This window comes from Aythya fuligula, chromosome 15 (assembly GCF_009819795.1).
Source record: "Aythya fuligula isolate bAytFul2 chromosome 15, bAytFul2.pri, whole genome shotgun sequence".
NCBI lineage: Eukaryota > Metazoa > Chordata > Aves > Anseriformes > Anatidae > Aythya > Aythya fuligula.
In genome coordinates this window covers 1,110,476-1,126,727 of record NC_045573.1, presented here as the reverse complement: position 1 = coordinate 1,126,727, position 16,252 = coordinate 1,110,476, and the positions used below count along the sequence as shown (strand labels likewise).

General features: G+C 40.8%; 1 protein-coding gene across 1 annotated transcript; it reads left to right on the top strand.

The window, feature by feature from the left end:
* Positions 1-192: 192 nt before the first annotated feature.
* Positions 193-15,409, top strand: LCMT1 (leucine carboxyl methyltransferase 1). The gene is made up of 11 exons (XM_032197861.1): positions 193-340; positions 826-917; positions 1,544-1,665; positions 2,059-2,135; positions 2,792-2,853; positions 8,482-8,584; positions 10,057-10,177; positions 10,957-11,058; positions 11,469-11,560; positions 13,118-13,215; positions 14,478-15,409. Exons 1-11 carry the CDS (start codon positions 243-245, stop codon positions 14,498-14,500), a joined length of 990 nt encoding a protein of 329 aa, XP_032053752.1. The 5' UTR covers positions 193-242; the 3' UTR covers positions 14,501-15,409.
* The last annotated feature ends 843 nt before the right edge of the window (positions 15,410-16,252 follow it).

Here is a 16,252-nt window from a genome sequence, read left to right as displayed (position 1 = left end):
ACTACAACTCCCGGCTTCCCTTGAGGCAAGCAGCCATTTCCTGGGCGGGGCTGAGCAGCCCGCGCTCGCCCATTGGGTGCGCTGGAGATGGGCGCGGCCGTGGGCCAATCGCGACGGGGCTCCCCGAGCTCGGGCGCGCCGCTCTGCGGAGCCGACCAATGAGAGGCGGCGGGGGGCGGGCCGCACCGGGCGGCGGCGGCGGCAGGGGCCGGCAGGGGGGCCCGCCTCGCCTCGAGCCCTCCATGGCGGCCGCTGCCCGCGGCCCCCTCCCCGCCGCCGGCCCCGACGAGGCGGACGAGGCCGTCCGGGGAACGTGCGAGGACGCGTCCGTCTGCAAGAGGTACGGGGCGGGCCGGGACGGGGGGTGCGGGGCCTGAGGGGGGGGGAACGGAGCCGCTCGGAGCCCCCCGGGGCCGTCCCGGGGGTGAGGCAGGGCCTGGTCCCCGCCCTACGGGGTCTCGGAGCTGGGCCTGCGGGCCCGGCCGTGCCCCGCTGCTGCTGGGGGAGCCCCCCGGGGTGCTGAGCTCGGCTGAGGGCGGCCCCCGGTGTCACGGTGGTGACGCCCCCGGGTGAACGGCAACGGGGGCGGCAGCACAGCGGGGGGACCTGAGGGCTGGGAGACCCCAGCCAGGCGGGGCCCGGTTGTTGGGGGGGAACCGCTCGAGGTTTGGGGGTCGCCCGTGGGAGTCCATCAGGGTAAAGGCCCTTGGAAAGCGGCTTGTTTAATGTGGCAGCAGCCAGAATGTTTTAGCTTGGCGTCCTGTAACTTCTTAATGGAAATGTTTTCTTTTCTGTGTTTTTTTGTTTTTTTTCTTTATCGGACAGGTTTGCTGTAAGTGTTGGCTACTGGGAGGACCCCTACATCCAGTGTTTTGTGAGACAAGCCAAAGAAAGAAAAGCACCTGAAATCAATAGAGGCAAGTGGGCATATAAACACAGAGATGATACAAATTTATTTTTATCTGGCCTTGAAGAGCATCAAACTAAATTTCCATATATTGCATGTATGGAGCGCACGATATACATAAAAAAATGAGACAAGTACCCTGCACAGTAAAATTGCATACAGTGCCTGACCTTACAGTCATTTTTCTTTTAATCAAACTTGTTATCTTTTGCTTTCCCTATTCTGAATGGAGTGTCTCTTAATTAATGTGCAACAGGCTGTACAAAGCAATCAAAAATATTGACTTGACCCAGGACAGCAGCGTGTGTCAGCTCTGGCCTCTGCAAAAGTTAAGTGTACACAACAGCTTGAATTCATCTGGTCTGTTATTCCTTTACCCAAGGAATTACATTTTTTCTATGCATCTGATTTAGTTAGTAGGGGGAAAAAAACGAACCCCTTAGGTATTCTAAAGAGTGTATTATTCTTCATAAGAAACACCTTTTTTGGAGGAAAAAGAAAAAAAAAAAAAGGAGTTAACAGTTTCTAAAGTTACCTAAAAATCTCAGTGTTAAGCATCCAGTATTATATTAAAATAGTAGTTAAAATATATGTTTATTTTGTAAAATATATATATAAATATATATTTTTTAACAGGTTATTATGCTCGTGTTCATGGGGTCAGTTATCTGCTTAAGGCCTTTCTAAAGAAAACAGAATGCAACTGTCAAATTGTGAATCTTGGTGCTGGCATGGATACCCTCTTCTGGAGATTAAAGGTAAGCGATAGCTGAGAGTAATGAACTCAGCTGAAGACAAAGATTTGCGTGGATATTTGAAGCACTTCTCTGAGGGCTTATCAGTGCTGCATTCTGCAGCACAATGTGGAGGTGTGTGTGTCTGCAGACTGCCCTGGCTAGTTTGCCTCAGTTTTCAGCTTAGAATTAGTTTAGGTATCTTTAAACTGCAGCTGGTGAGGAGATGCCGTTTTCACCCAAAAGCATGTGACATGAAGCTGACCTCTAGAGGACTTCCAGGGAACAGAGCATGAACTTAAATGCTTTGCTGTCCTCTTTAAGGCTAGGATTTCGCTTTCCTTGTCCTGTAACCTTTTATCGTGTGCATGTGAAATGTGAATGGCCCTAATTCTATGGTATTACTCCAATTCTCAGGATGAAAATCTTCTCCCTAGAAAATATTTTGAAGTGGATTTCCCAATGATAGTTGCAAGAAAAATACATAATATCAAGTAAGTATAATTCTCACATTTACCAATGTGAAACTGGTTATAATTTAGCCAAATTTCATGAATTGAAAGCTATACATTTTAATTATTTCACCTCTCTTCCGAGGAACTCTTCACACTCCGGGGTTCATAACAAAGGTTTGATTGTGCAGGCAAGTCATACGTGAGACTGCTCTACTACCGTTTCAATTTGGAGAAGTTGCTCAGTGGAAACTTTAGGAAGGCAAACAGACTTCATTCTTAATTGTGTAAAATGTAGTGGGGCAGGGCAAACCTCAGGATGATTACAGGCTATTAATTACAGGTCTCTCCTATTAATACTGAATACATAGTAAATTTTCAGGATTGCATATTCAGTTAGATAGGATAGCTGGTATTGTGCCTGAATATTCTGTTTGAATGAATAAATTAGAGCTTGTGGAGATACTTTGAGTGTCTGGATTTCTCTTGAAAGAGTACCTCAGAACTGTAAGAATTGTTGGTTATAAAACTCAACTGCAAGTCCAACCTGCAGGCATTTTTATTTCCAGTAGAGGGCAGAGGTATTCTCTTGTCTGTTTTTTTTTAACACGTGTTTAAAAAAATATATATAAAAAAAAAATGGAAGCAGAGTTAAACAAGCCTAACTGCTCAGAGATGCTTCTTCCTTCTTCCCACAGATCAAAACCTCCCCTGTCAAAACCAATTATAGAATCCCATTCAGGGGACTCTCTTCTAATAGGTGAGTCATCTTTAAAATAAGTCAGCAATGTACTGCAGCACTTTAAAAACTTTTCTGATCACTTTGTTCTGATATGTGGGCAGGCTTTTAATGCTTGAAATGCTGTTTGGACAGAGAATTGGGAGGGAAAAGAGGCTTTTTTCTTTTCTTATAGAATCCTGCCCATTTGCTCTGTGTCATGTTAGAAATGTCTTCTCTTGAAAAGGTTTTATTCTGCCGGAAAGTTTTGCTTTTTGTTTTTTTTTCTCTTTTATATGTCGCTTAAGTTACATTTTCTTCTCTGTCCTGGAAAAGGAAGAATGCTACTGATGGTCAGATATACTTGATTAAAATATCTCAGTGCTTTCCTTGTGTTTTCCATCTTGTTAAGAGCACAAGTCTTTACATTTAGCAGTCTTCACAGAAGTAATACAGCCTACAAAGTCAATTTGCAGGAGCCAGTACCACTTGTTATACTTCGGTATTTAAATAAGAGGATATTACACTCAGTTGGTGTTATATCCTTCTACTGTCTTGGCTTACAGCCACATTAGGTTTGTGTCAAGATTATAATTTAAATTTGCGGGAAAAAAAATGGATTCTGTTGAGTTGTGTTTTCAGTGCCCAAATTGCAGATACTGCACTGTAGCTTCTTTTGGACCACTTAGGAGGAGCAGTAATTAGCTGCATCTATAGTGCCAGCTAGTTTACATTAGCAGGTGTCACTCTAAAACAGAGCTAGCAGTCTCGTGTTTCCTGTTATGGTGAAATCTACAAGTGCTTTTAATAGGCACAGCCCTAGCTGAGAGGCTGGAGCGCTTGAAGGAGCCCTCTAAAGAGAGAGAGTGAGAAGTTGTGCTCATGCTGCCAGTGGCACGCTGTAGGTGCTCACCCCAAGGCTTGTTTAGTGCTTGAACTTTGATCAAGAGCACTGCCACATGCTGACTAAACTGCATATTTATGCATACCATGAACATTTTATTGCTGCATATTAGAGAGCTGTAACTTAACAAAACTTCAGATGTCATTTAAATATTAGGATTCGCTGCTGTTCATTCAGGTTTCAAAAGATGAAAGCCCAATGCACCATCTCAGAAAAAGGGCTTCTAAGTACCATTGTATTTCGGTGGGAGACCTTTTAAGTGTGTGATACAATGAGATATGCTGCATAAGTACTCTTAAAAAGGCGTTAATACAAAGCTAATCAGAAAGGTTTGATAGCGTTTGTGTTACTGAATAGCTCTGTAGATGCCTCTCATACAGCAAAACTACTGCTAAGTTACCAAGTTGCAGCAGGGTATTGCAATCAGAAGCTTCTAATTAACAGGTCACTGCGGTTGTGAACCTACTGGAGTGGCTTATTTCTCTAAAGTTGTCCTTGTTCTTTCGCAGTGCTGGGCATTAAATGCTTTAGAGTAGGAATTTTGGTGTAACCAGGTTGGTGGAGGTGCTACCATGGTGTGACCTTTGGGTTGTAGCACAGCATCTGCGTATATTTGGAGATGGTGAAAGTCTTCTGTGGAATGCCAGCTTGGTCTGGCACTCAGGAACCACAGATGAGATTAAGAGTTCCCACAGGGGTTTCACTCAAGGAGGCATTAATTGAACTGCTTCACATGGAACTAACACCAGAAGAGGGTGTAGAATGAGCAGACAAATCAGTCAGATGAATCTTGACTGGTCCTAAAGCTTTTTTTACAGCTCTAAAGGAACTTGACAAAGTGTGACCTTATGCGGTTGTTAGAATAACTCTGTGTTCTGGGAGTTGTAACTGTCAGGATGGTTGTGATGGGCAAACAGGGCTTAATGAAGCAGCACTTCAGCTGGTGAAATTGCTCAGGAGTTTGGAAACTTGGGTTTGGTGATTGGTTCTTTTTTTCTTTTTTTTTTTTTTCCCCTTTTCCCTTGTAAATCAGATCCACACCACTGTCTCTTGTGCACAAGGAATAATTTCAGAAGCTTTGGAATTCATTTCTTGAGTTGCTGTAATATCCACTGACATGACTCTTGTTCTTACTGCTTTTCCCCTCGCACTAAACGTTTTCATTTCATGGAGCCTAGTGCTTTTTTGGCTTCAGGGCAACATTTGTTCTCTCCTTGATGTTTTTACAAAGAAGTGGCAGCAAGGTTGCAATTCGGGGATAGATACTTGTTGCCTCTGCCCTTGAATGCAACAAGATGACACTTGTCATTGAACAGCTTTGCCGTTTCTGAGGGAATGTCAGATCTCCGGGCGAAAGCAGTGAATTTGTGCAGTAATTTGACATTGCTGTGGCAGTATCAGGTTAAATTGTTTTCAAAGTTCAGTGATTCTATCTCGTTTATGATGCTGTTGTGAGTGTCAGGAAGTTAGTACTCCACATTTTGCTGCCTTGCAGGTGCCAATTATGTTTCAGTGAACTATCACCTTTGTGTCGCTCAAACTCTTTCTGACCCTGTCTTGTCCAGCTTGGGAGTTGATTGTTTTAACTTGCTTTTTCCTACATGTCCAGCTTCACTTGTGACCCAACGCAAACATCAGGGGTGTTGCTGTCTTGGTGATTCGCATGCCTTGTGTTGAGGATGATCCTGCTCTTGCAGGACAGGCTACATTTCTTTGTGTTTTGATACATACCCTCTTTTGACATTGTAGTTACAAACAACCGAAGTGAAACAAACAGTGTGTCATTCGTGCTTGTGATCCCACAGAACGGTTTGTTGTAAAGCTGCAGAGATACCTTAGCATCAAAATGAACGTGAAGAAAGCTGTTTGATTGAATGGTATCCTGCATGCTGTCTCTTAGAAAATTCTTCAGGAAAAGTTATTTGAGAGCAATCTGAGAAAAGATTAAGAAAAGAAAAATGAATTCTTGCATCGTAAGTGCTGTGCTTTGTGCTCCTGTGATTCTATAATGCTGCTTCAGTAGGCAAATAAAGATAGGGAGTGAGTGTCTGAGGAACACCATAAAACAGGACATTTATTTGCTGGTAGCATGTTTCTGTAAAGGGCAACTTTATTGTAGTGAGGTCAAAAGGTAAATATAAGCAAATCGTGCTACTGTTCAATAGCTGTAGTGACATCTAATTCAAACCACTTGTTTTGTTACTTTCATCGCAAAAATCACAGAAAATAGACATGCAATTGGTATGGTCAGAGCCAAATGTGTTGTGCGTGAGGCACAGATGATAGGAGTATGCCCAGAGGCTGAGAGGAGCCCGTGTTGGACTGATGGGCTGGGTTCCAGTGCTGGGGGGAGTTTTATCTCCCTCATCTGCAGGGAGCTCGCTGTGGGAGGCGCCTTCAGAGGCGTGAGGTTACCGTAAGAAAAATGTCTTTCTTTTAAACACCAAAAGTTTGATTCACTTAAAAAGAAACTTGCTCATAAGAAAAAAATCAGTGACGACCACATGACTGTACTACTGAAGTGATTTTTTTCCTCTTTCAGCTGCTCTGTAGGTAGGCAGCTATTGTAACATACATTTGCACCAATGCTACTTGTTCAGGGTAGCAGCATATCTGCAAATGTTCATATTTAGAGCATCAAGCCATATGCTGAAGTAGAAATTGATGCCAATGACCGTGAAGTAGGATCGCGTTATTTTCTGGGGCATTTATGACCATGCTCTGACTTTTGGCCTCCAGGCTGGGAACAACAGCAATTCCAGCTATCATCAGCTTTCATTGCCTCGCAATAAGCGAGTGTCTGCTATCTGGGTGTGAAATGCTGCAGCAGTTCTCAGTTCGATTTTAAAATGTTGAAGGATTTTGCCTACTTAAATTTGATCTCTTCATCTCTGGCTTTATATATAAAGGGATATTTGTTGTGCCATTTATAGGCCAAAGGTAGAAGCTGGTAGAAAAATCTTACATGGAATTTTAGAAAAGGCTTGACTGAAACTTTTTCCTCAAATGTTTTTTTTTTCCACCTCTCTTTTTGCATTTTGAAATAGACTTGTGCAAATTTCTTATCCTTCCTCCAAAAAGATTTCCTCCAAAAGTATTGATCATAAATGTTGACATACATGAATTATGGAGATATTTAATGAGGTGCTGTCAGATGTGTTTCAAATGAACAATTTTTAGCAATTGTATCAACTTTTGTATGATGTGTGTGCAGCTCTGCCTCGGTTTTCATCTGTGGTTGTGTTTGCCAACAGCCATCAATGGAGAGTTGAGGGAAGTTGGCAGGGAAATGTGTGGAGAAACAAGTATGTTCTGTTTGAATGGACCAGAGAAGAACTAGGCAGCCCAGATACTGGAAACAGAAGAAAAGTGATTGCATTTGGAGTAAAACACTTTTGAAGAGAAGAAGAGAATCCGTTCCTCATCAGCTTTCTTCACTTTTTATAAATTTCTGCTGCTGAGAGTCCTGTGCATTCTTAAAGACATAGCCAAGCATGAAGTATACTCTGATTTAAGGTTTAAAGAATATGTCCACTGAGCCAAATAACCCTTGAGGAAAGCTTTTGTGTGCTGTTTTTTTTTTGTTTTTTTTTTTTTTTTAGCTTTCACCCAGCTCTTGACATCTGTTCCTGTACTGCCATTCGAGAGCTGTGTCTCTGCCACAGGTTCCCAGGCAGAGCTGTGCCAGAGCAAGTGACAGCTTCTGCAGATGGATATTGGCTGTCCGTTACAAGACCGCTTCAAACTCTGTTCTTGTTGTTTTTTTGGTGGTGTTTCTCTCCCTACTGTTTAGCTTTCTTATTTTACTGTTTGCTTGGACATCCGAACAGCAGGAAGGGAAAGTGGCTTGCTATTCTGTCCTCACATCTTCGCTCCGGTAGTACAGCTCTTGAGTTAAAGCTAAAACACGAAAGAGCAATCTATCACATTCCAACAGAACCTTGCTTCGTTAGGAGTGGGTTAGATATTGGACTTGTGAAGTGCTTTCTCTGCGGGTTGGGTTTATATAGTTGGGTTGATTGCAACTGGTTGTCACAATAACCGATAGCAAGATACTCATGTTGCCGCTGGCTTCCTTACAGCTTTGCTAGCATAGCAAGCGTCTTCTGGCTTTACTATTATTTCCCCCTTTGTGTTGGGAAACCTTTATCGAAGCTTGCTCACTGCTGTATCCTGGGCTGAACATTTACATCTCAGAATATCTTTTCTAATTTGACTCCTCGCATGTAATACCATTGCTAGACCATACGAGAAGTCTGAACTAACTTTTTTGGCCCCCAAACATGTCTGATACCCATAGATGTTATATAACATATGTATTGCTAGTTTATATATCTCTTGTTAATTTTTGAAACATTATTAGTCTAGTTTTTCAGAAATTAGTGAAGGAAGTAAAAAGTCTATTGGGTCATTTAAAAAGACTCTAAAAAGAAAGCAAAAACCCCTGTATTTAATCTTCACTCTTTTTTCCTCTCTGCATTCCTTGAAACCATGGTAACGGATAGGTTATCCTATCTGCATTGTAGTGGCTGCAGAGTAGAAGATTAGGTGTTTGGCAGAGTCTGATGCTCATATAACACAAGCTGAAAACCACAATAATCTGGTATGAGGGAAATTAATGTTTTTAAAAGAAGAGTTTTCAGTTAATTATTAGGTATAACAGATCAAACTTTCACTTCGTATTCATATGTTGATGAATATTTTAATTTATAATTTCAGCATACCTCTTATTTGTAACTGTTGGTTTCCAAATTTTGAACTTGCAGATTCTCACAGCCTAGACTCCAGTCGTTATTCCATAGTAGGAGCAGATCTTCGTTTCTCATCAGATCTGGAGGAAAAGCTAAAGAAACATAACCTGGACGTACAGTAAGGTTTCTTTATTGTTACTGTTTTTTTGATGAGAGCTTATGGAAGCAAACTGGTGAGAGTAAAGTCAGGCTTGGGCATACGGTATCTGCATCCAGTTCTCATTATGCTATTTCCATGGTTACCTTTTCCTGAGCCCTTTGAGCAGAAGGAATTGTGCAGACACCTCATGCAGCCTAACTGAACTACTGCAGAGTTGTTCCTTCTGTAGTCCCTCCTGCAAACAGTGTTTTCATCACCTGTGTATCAAAATATCATGAATTGTTTTTTTAAGGGTGGAGTTTTTATTGATTCAGTGGTATTTTTTTTTTAAAGATGACTTATGGGAGTACCTAGATCAGTACCTAGGTCTTCCAGCCCTATTGTTACAGGCATGAGTCAAGATTTCTAGGAGCTTAGCTGGAAAAACGAAGAATTATTTTTTAGAGTTTTATCTTTGTAATTATTTTCTATTGCCTCCACTTAAAACATATATTGTTCCCTAGACCTTTTGGTAAAGGGATTGCTATGGAGTATTTTGAGAACTTAACTCTGGAAACTAATGTCTAGCATTTTATTGTTCAAGCATTAGGCTTCTGAAACGGCCAGGATTTAAGTTTTTAAAGCAGATGATGGACATACCTTTCAAATATAAGATATATATAAATAGCGGCTATCTGGATGGGTGGGAGAGAGCATATGGGAAAGCAGAATGCATCAAACTGCCATTTAAATCTTTACATTTTCATCTTCTGAAATCTTATCTTGCTTGTCTGTATTGCTGCTCCTTGTGGAATTTCTCCTGCTTCTAGTGACTTTTCTTCTTCCTGTTCATTTTAACAAATAAAAGAAAATACTAATTCCAAGAGAAATTACTCCCGTAGATGTCTATTTTGGTGGTGTGGATTTTATTTTATTTTGTTGTTTGTTTGTTTCTGGTGGATGGAAAAAAAGAGACAAAGTGCAAACTACAGATTGCATTTTGATTGGTGTTAGCACATGAAGCTTTTTTTTTTTTTTTACTTATATCAAACAAATTTGTCTAATTATAGCTCTTAAAACTTTTTTGAAGAGAGAAACTCTTTTTTTCTATTTGTACTTTAATCCTAATTTTGCTGATCTGTTAAAATTGCATGGATTGTGTCTATAGGGTATGGTTCTTCTTCAAAATGATTTTTAATATGCACTTCATTTCCTGCTATCACTGTTCAGAGATCGATTACAGGATACACATTCTTCTGTGTTCATTGCATGGCTCACTTAAAAGAGATGTTTCTTAATATCTCTGTTCTGGAATCAGGGGAGTCCCCTGTGATTAATTCGTTGGCTGCTGGAAAATCCAGTTCTAGTCAAACTGATGAAGTGATTTCATCCAGTCTTAAATGTCTAGTTCATAATAGTGGAACTCTTTTAAGAATGTGGGGGGCATGAAATTACTTGCCAATAATTCTTGTTCTTTTGCTAGGAATGATTTGTTTTTTTTTGTTTTAAAGTTTGCCGACGCTTCTGATAGCAGAGTGTGTGCTGGTTTACATGACACCTCAACAATCTGCAAATCTCTTAAAATGGGCAGCAAGCACTTTTCCAGTGGCGATGTTTATAAATTATGAGCAGGTAAAACAAAAATGGCATTTTTTGAACAGCATTATTGACATAAAAATTGTTCTCAGGAGTGGGAGTTCTGCTTGTGAAATGAGATGTCCATATCCTTTTCTATAGACAACAGGTTCTGCTGAAGTTCTGTGTTAATGTGTGGTATCTTGCCAACCTGTTATCTCATTGTAATGAATACACAACTATTCTGAAAGGTGATTTGCTGGACTGTATTGAACCAAAAGAGCTAGGCTCGATCTGTATGTGGGTGAAACCATAGAATATTAGTTTAGATAAGTCAGAGCTAAATGAAATGATGCTGAATATTGGCAATGAGTTCATAGCATTAGATAATCACCTCTCGTGTGTTTGCCAAAGGGGAGCAAAAATCATATCAGCATGAACTTAACTTTTCTTTGTGCAAGTAAGATGCTGCCTGGAGGGAACTAGGTAGCTGTAGGAGTTAAGTAACAGGATCTTCCATATTGCAAGTTACTGCTAGGGAGTTAAACCAGGTTGTGAACAACTTAAAGCAGAGTTAGTGTTCAGTGCGTGGTCCCTGTACCCACAGGGGAAGTAGTATTGTTATCATTAAACCAGCACTCAGTGGTAAACCTGACATAGCTGAGGAGGTTGTGGCTGGGGGAAATGAGACCTAGTGTAAGAATGTGAAATCTACTTTTAAGTTATCCTGTGCATTTTATGACAGACAATTAGAGAGTTTAACCAAGTTATTGCTTTTCATTGCGATTACGTTCTTTTCGGAAGGGGGAACACTTTTGTCTCATTCTCTACCTGAGGTGAATATGACGGATCGGTTTGGACAGATCATGATTGAGAACTTGCAGAGACGACAGTGTAACCTGGCTGGAGTGGAAGTCTGCAGATCCTTAGAAGCTCAGGTAATAGAGCACAAAGCTCTGGGTGTATTTGATAACAAATTTACTTTGCAAGTTCTGTGTACGCTATAAGGGTCAGAGCAGTGACTGGAGCAGGTTTGGGGTGGGGCAACTGCTACCTGCAGGAAACCCTTTTCCATCTGCTTTACAGTGATTCTCTGCTATTAACGTTATGGTTGCTAGATAACCACTTAGCTTCTGCAATCGTACAAAAACTGCAGTAGATCAGAGCACAGCTCTATCTAGCCCACTGCCCTCTCAGTAGAGGTTAGCAGCAGATGCTTAGAAAAGGCTGTAACAGCTCTTCAAAGAACAGGTCAAGTAGCTGCCCTACAAAATCCTTAAGGGGAAAAACTTTTCTGGAATCATGTCCTCAAATCTTCTAAAAACTGTCCTCCTTGTTTATTTTACAGAGGGAACGATTGCTGTTAAATGGCTGGGAAAATGCACATGCCATTGATATGATGAAAGTGTACAGCTCGTTGCCACAGGCTGACGTCAAAAGGTATTGCTGATAGCTCGCTTGCAGCCAAAAGTCATCTTCACATGCCATTTCCAAAATACTTTATGTCAATATGTAGTGTGGGATCCCCTCATATATCAGAGGGTAGCTGTGTGCAGATGCTAGCTAGCTAGGCAGAACATGTCCGAGTCTGAGGTTTCTGCAGAGTCTTAAGGATAACGCCTAGAGCAACACAAGTAATCCAGAGGGTTATCTCTGTAAGGAGTAGACTGCCAGTGGTAATGATTTATTTCGGTGAGGTATAAAGCATCTCATGACAGAAATTTGCAGATAAAAGATGCTACAGAAGTGCTGTGTTTTTACAGTACCCAGGATGTTTCTTGTGAACATCCAGCCTCCACAACACCAGATGGGTGAGGCGGAGTCCTAGGATACATTCGGAACAGGCATCCACTTTTCATGTCCCCAAGGCGGAGATGACATCCATGTGTTTGCTCCAGTCTTGTAGGCCTACGTAAGATTACTTACCATTTATTTTTTTTTTCTGCTACAAGTGGGTGGAAAATGGCCAGTTTTGTTCTTCCTTCCTTTTCATATCATGTTCATGAGCTAGATTGCTGGGTCTGTACACGGCTGAGTACAGAGTGGGTATACGTAAAGGCTGCTTGCACTGGTCAGTAGTCTGCATTGATTTTGTTATTTTCTTGCATTAAATAAATGCTAAAAAGGGGGATTTTTTTTTAGTGAGTAACATTTTAGGTATGTAATGTGAAATGTGAATTGCTATGAGCAGTTCATTACCTGTCGTTTGAATTAGCTAAGCAACTCCCCTTGGTCAAAATAAATATTTACATAAAAGGATTTCTCAAATTATGGAACTGAACAGGTAAAACTGAAAATCATAGCTTGTTTAAATAGGAATTATGATGCTAGGCTAATCTACAGTGACACAGAGAGGAGCACGCCATGTTAAACTCTTGAAAGCAAGGACAGCTTGGGAGAGGTTTTCTCGCTTTGGTGAAGTGGAAAACATTAAAAGATGAAGAATCCTTGGTAGGGACCATTTTAGGGAGAAAAAATCCTCACATCTTATATGTACCATTTGGTTTGTGTTTTGTCATGAGCTCATGTGGGAGAGTTGTTAGGAACTGCATTGGTGTACCCATCACTCACCAAGACATAATATGGGCTTGTTGTGATTGCGTGGAGAAAATACTATCTTCAACTGTTAGCTGTTATCCTTTGCTAAAGATGCATCTCATTCCATTAATCTGTAAATACCATCTAAATAAATCCAGCAAGACCAGATACATGTAGTAAAAGGGGTTAGAAGAGAAATGCTAGTATTCCAGAGAAATCACACAGATTAATCCTGGAACATTAAATTCCTGGGATTAGAAGTTAAAAACGTCTTATTGTTTCATACATTGACAACAAAGCCCAGCAGTGGTGGTATCTTCATTATGAACAAATATGTTTATTTTACCGTAAAGATAACTGCTGTATTGGCTATGCCTTTCAATTCTCTGGGGTGAAGAAGTGTACATTAAAAACTGCCCTGAGACTCCAGTTTAAATCAGAGGTTTTTTGTTCCCACAGAATAGAAGAACTTGAATTCCTAGATGAAAAGGAACTGTTTGAACAACTAATGCAGCACTACTGCATCTGCTGGGCCTCAAAAGACAGCAGTAACCTGGGTAATGCTCTCCAAGATCTAGAAGTTGACCCTTCACAATGAAATCTTACATGGAAAGACGGGGACTATATCCATCAGATGTATCATACAAGTATCCTGTAGCTGGAATGGGTTCTGCTTCTCTGGGGCTGTGAACACCTCCTAGGTGGTGACAAAGGACTGTTTCTCCACTGTCTTCTGAGGGTTTGTATAGGCATCTAAATTGCCTAACTCAAGCCTGTTCAGTACAGGGGAGTTTGAATTTTTATACTGAAAGATGCCGTATGGGTTACTTTAAATAACTGCCTGCTTTATACTATCAGTGCTAATTGAAAGGATTACAAATCCTATGAACGTAAAGTACCATATGGGCACACAGTATATAAAATCACGGTGTCCTGACAACATAAAAATAATTTTCTGCTACTTAGTCCAGTCTTCTGCACTGTCCCCATTACATCCATCTAAGGCTTAAGTGTTCCACCCTGGGAGAAGAAATTCCCCCTGAAGTTATTAACTCTTTTAGATGTTCCTTTGGTTTTTAAAGCTGGTAAAGCAAGATCTGCAATATCCCATTGCTGTTGCTGTAACAGAGATGCTAGCTTGTGGTCAGCTTCAGCTGACCTGAATCCTACAACTTTGTCAGTATTGCGTTACAGAAATGCACAATTTTCCTTTGTTTTCTGATTGCTATGAAGGGACTTATTTCTAGAGGAGCTAAGCATGACAAATTCACCCACTCATAGTAGCCAGCATCCCTGGGACCTGCAGCATTATTCTTTGCTGTGATTAAAGAAGTATTTAGGGCAATATTGTGAACTGAGCTTAAATGGCGCAGCGTATCTTAGAAGTCAGAAAAAGCAAATCTCAATCAAATATGTAATGCCTGGGCATGCCTCAGTCTAAAGCACTTTTTCTTTATCCAGTGTGAACTCATTGCCCTCATTAATGGTACTTGTCCCAGCTTTCTCTTCTTAATTCCATGAGCAGACTCTTACTTCTGTCAACAGTCTGTGTTGCTCTTTCTGCCACAGATAACCTCAGTGCTCCTTCAGACTGGCTTATTCAAATCAACTGCTGAATTGCTATGAAAAAAAGTTAAAAATTGCAGATCAACTTGATTGCTAATTTATTTTCCTGACACCAAATCTTTAGTATTTGTTTTAAAACCAAAACAAACCTCAAAGCATCCTTTCTGCATTTATCTTAATAGTGAAATATGGGTGATATAGGTATAAACAGTTGTTTCTCCTCCTACGTCCCCACCCTTTCTTTTTCTTTTAGGTCTTGCAGATATCACCTTCTAATGTACTTGCTCGAAGGAAGCCGTGGGCCCAGAAGCCGCAGCTACTGCCTTCTGCTTGAGACAAGATCACAGAAATGATGGGACTCTGCATGTGCCAAGTCCAGTCTGCTCATCTGTGTAAGCAGTGCCAGTAAAGAAAATGACTGGTGCTGCTCATGTTGACTCTCCTGTTGGCTTTTGGTAGTTTTAACAATTTTTTTTTGGCCCATTGTGAGCAATTGTTATGAGGCAAGACTCACTTCCCATTCCTGGATATCTCTTAATGACAGACTTTTCTACGTCAGTAATTCCTGTTAAAAAGCTCACCTTCCTTAGTTTAAAACTGAAAGTAAAGTGTTCTTGGATTACATTATTCCCCTCTTTCACCTTTTTGTGGATGTGTAAATTGTATTTGTGACAGGAAGCTGAAAAAAATAAAGTTGGTGAGCTGCATTACTGGATACCTCTTTGCACTGTGCACGGCTGATAATGAAAGTTAATTTTTGTTCATTTTCGTTCTGTTCAGGTTTAACTTTTATGAAGTGTTACCGTATTAGCTTTCTCCAGGCTTTTATTGTTGCTACGAGGCTGTCATTATATTTGGTCCCTTTTTGTAGGGGAAAGGAGAAAAAAGAAGAAAAGGGACCATGCTTCTTGTTCAGTGATGTACAAGAAACTGGTAAAGCAGACTTTATTTAACTGGGTTAAGACTTAGCTTGGCAGGTCAGCATGGGAATTGTAATGGTAAGAAAGAAATTAATCTACATTTGAACTGCTTCTGGCAGTATCTTTACACCAGTGTCTCATTCTTCTTTCTTTCCCTTTAAAAGAAAATGCCAGCAGCAACAGAACAAACAAACCTGCCCTATTGTTTGGAATTGAATCTTGCAACCTTCTGATGAGAAAAATAATAAATGTTTAATATTTATAATTTGTCTACTGTCTTACTCAAAAATTACCTATTCATTTCTATTTTGGTGATTGTTTTTCCTTTGCCAAATGCCTCAACAAGGGTATTTTATTTTAAAAAGTAGCTGCAAGCATAAGCAGCCATTTCAGTATGCTGTATGCTGTGTGAATTCCTGTAGTATACAAGTGTCTGGCTTTGGAAATAGTTGATACGGGTTTGGACTAGGGAACGAGGTTACTGAGATTCCAGAAAAACTAAACACTTCTTAGAAGTGACAGTCAATTTCGGAGAAACAGAAGTAGGAAAAGAAATGGCCTTTACTTTGCTGCCCTCCTCTCACAGTCAAGTACCAATTTTAGTCACTAGTAGCTACAGGCTGCCTGCTGTAATGTTGGTATCAAGCTGATTTCGTAAATGACAAGGCACAGAAATACAGTATTTGCTCTGCTTGGTCTTTGCTAAGTGTTCCCCAAAGGGAAGAGATGGATCCTCTGTGCAGCAATGAAAGGAACTTAAAAACTTTTGCTTTCAAGATAACAATCGTAATAGTATGCTTACGTCTGCACTTTCTACATTTGGGCTTAGCTGTGCCCTTCTGCTGAGAGGCGTGTGCAGGCTGTCTTGCTCTGTGTTAGTGTTGACCCTTTCTCTTTGCAGATGCAGGAGACCAGAAAGGTGTGACTCATTTTTGCACCTTGCCATCAAAGTTCCTTCTTTTACACAGAAGCTACAGCCAGAGACTAAAATTTGCCATTGATGGTTTTCCATTGCAGTTGCCTGCTGTCTAGATTGGAACAGCAGACTTGCTGAGCCTGTTCATTGTGAAGCAGGGGGCAGTTAGCCTGCTGCATTTAATGGCCTGCA

Coding starts and splice junctions, on each gene's coding strand:
- LCMT1 (XM_032197861.1), top strand. CDS start 243: ATGGCGGCCGCTGCCCGCGGCCCCCTCCCCGCCGCCGGCCCCGACGAG. Junction 341..825: donor GACGCGTCCGTCTGCAAGAG/GTACGGGGCGGG, acceptor TTTATCGGACAG/GTTTGCTGTAAGTGTTGGCT. Junction 2,854..8,481: donor AGGGGACTCTCTTCTAATAG/GTGAGTCATCTT, acceptor TTGAACTTGCAG/ATTCTCACAGCCTAGACTCC.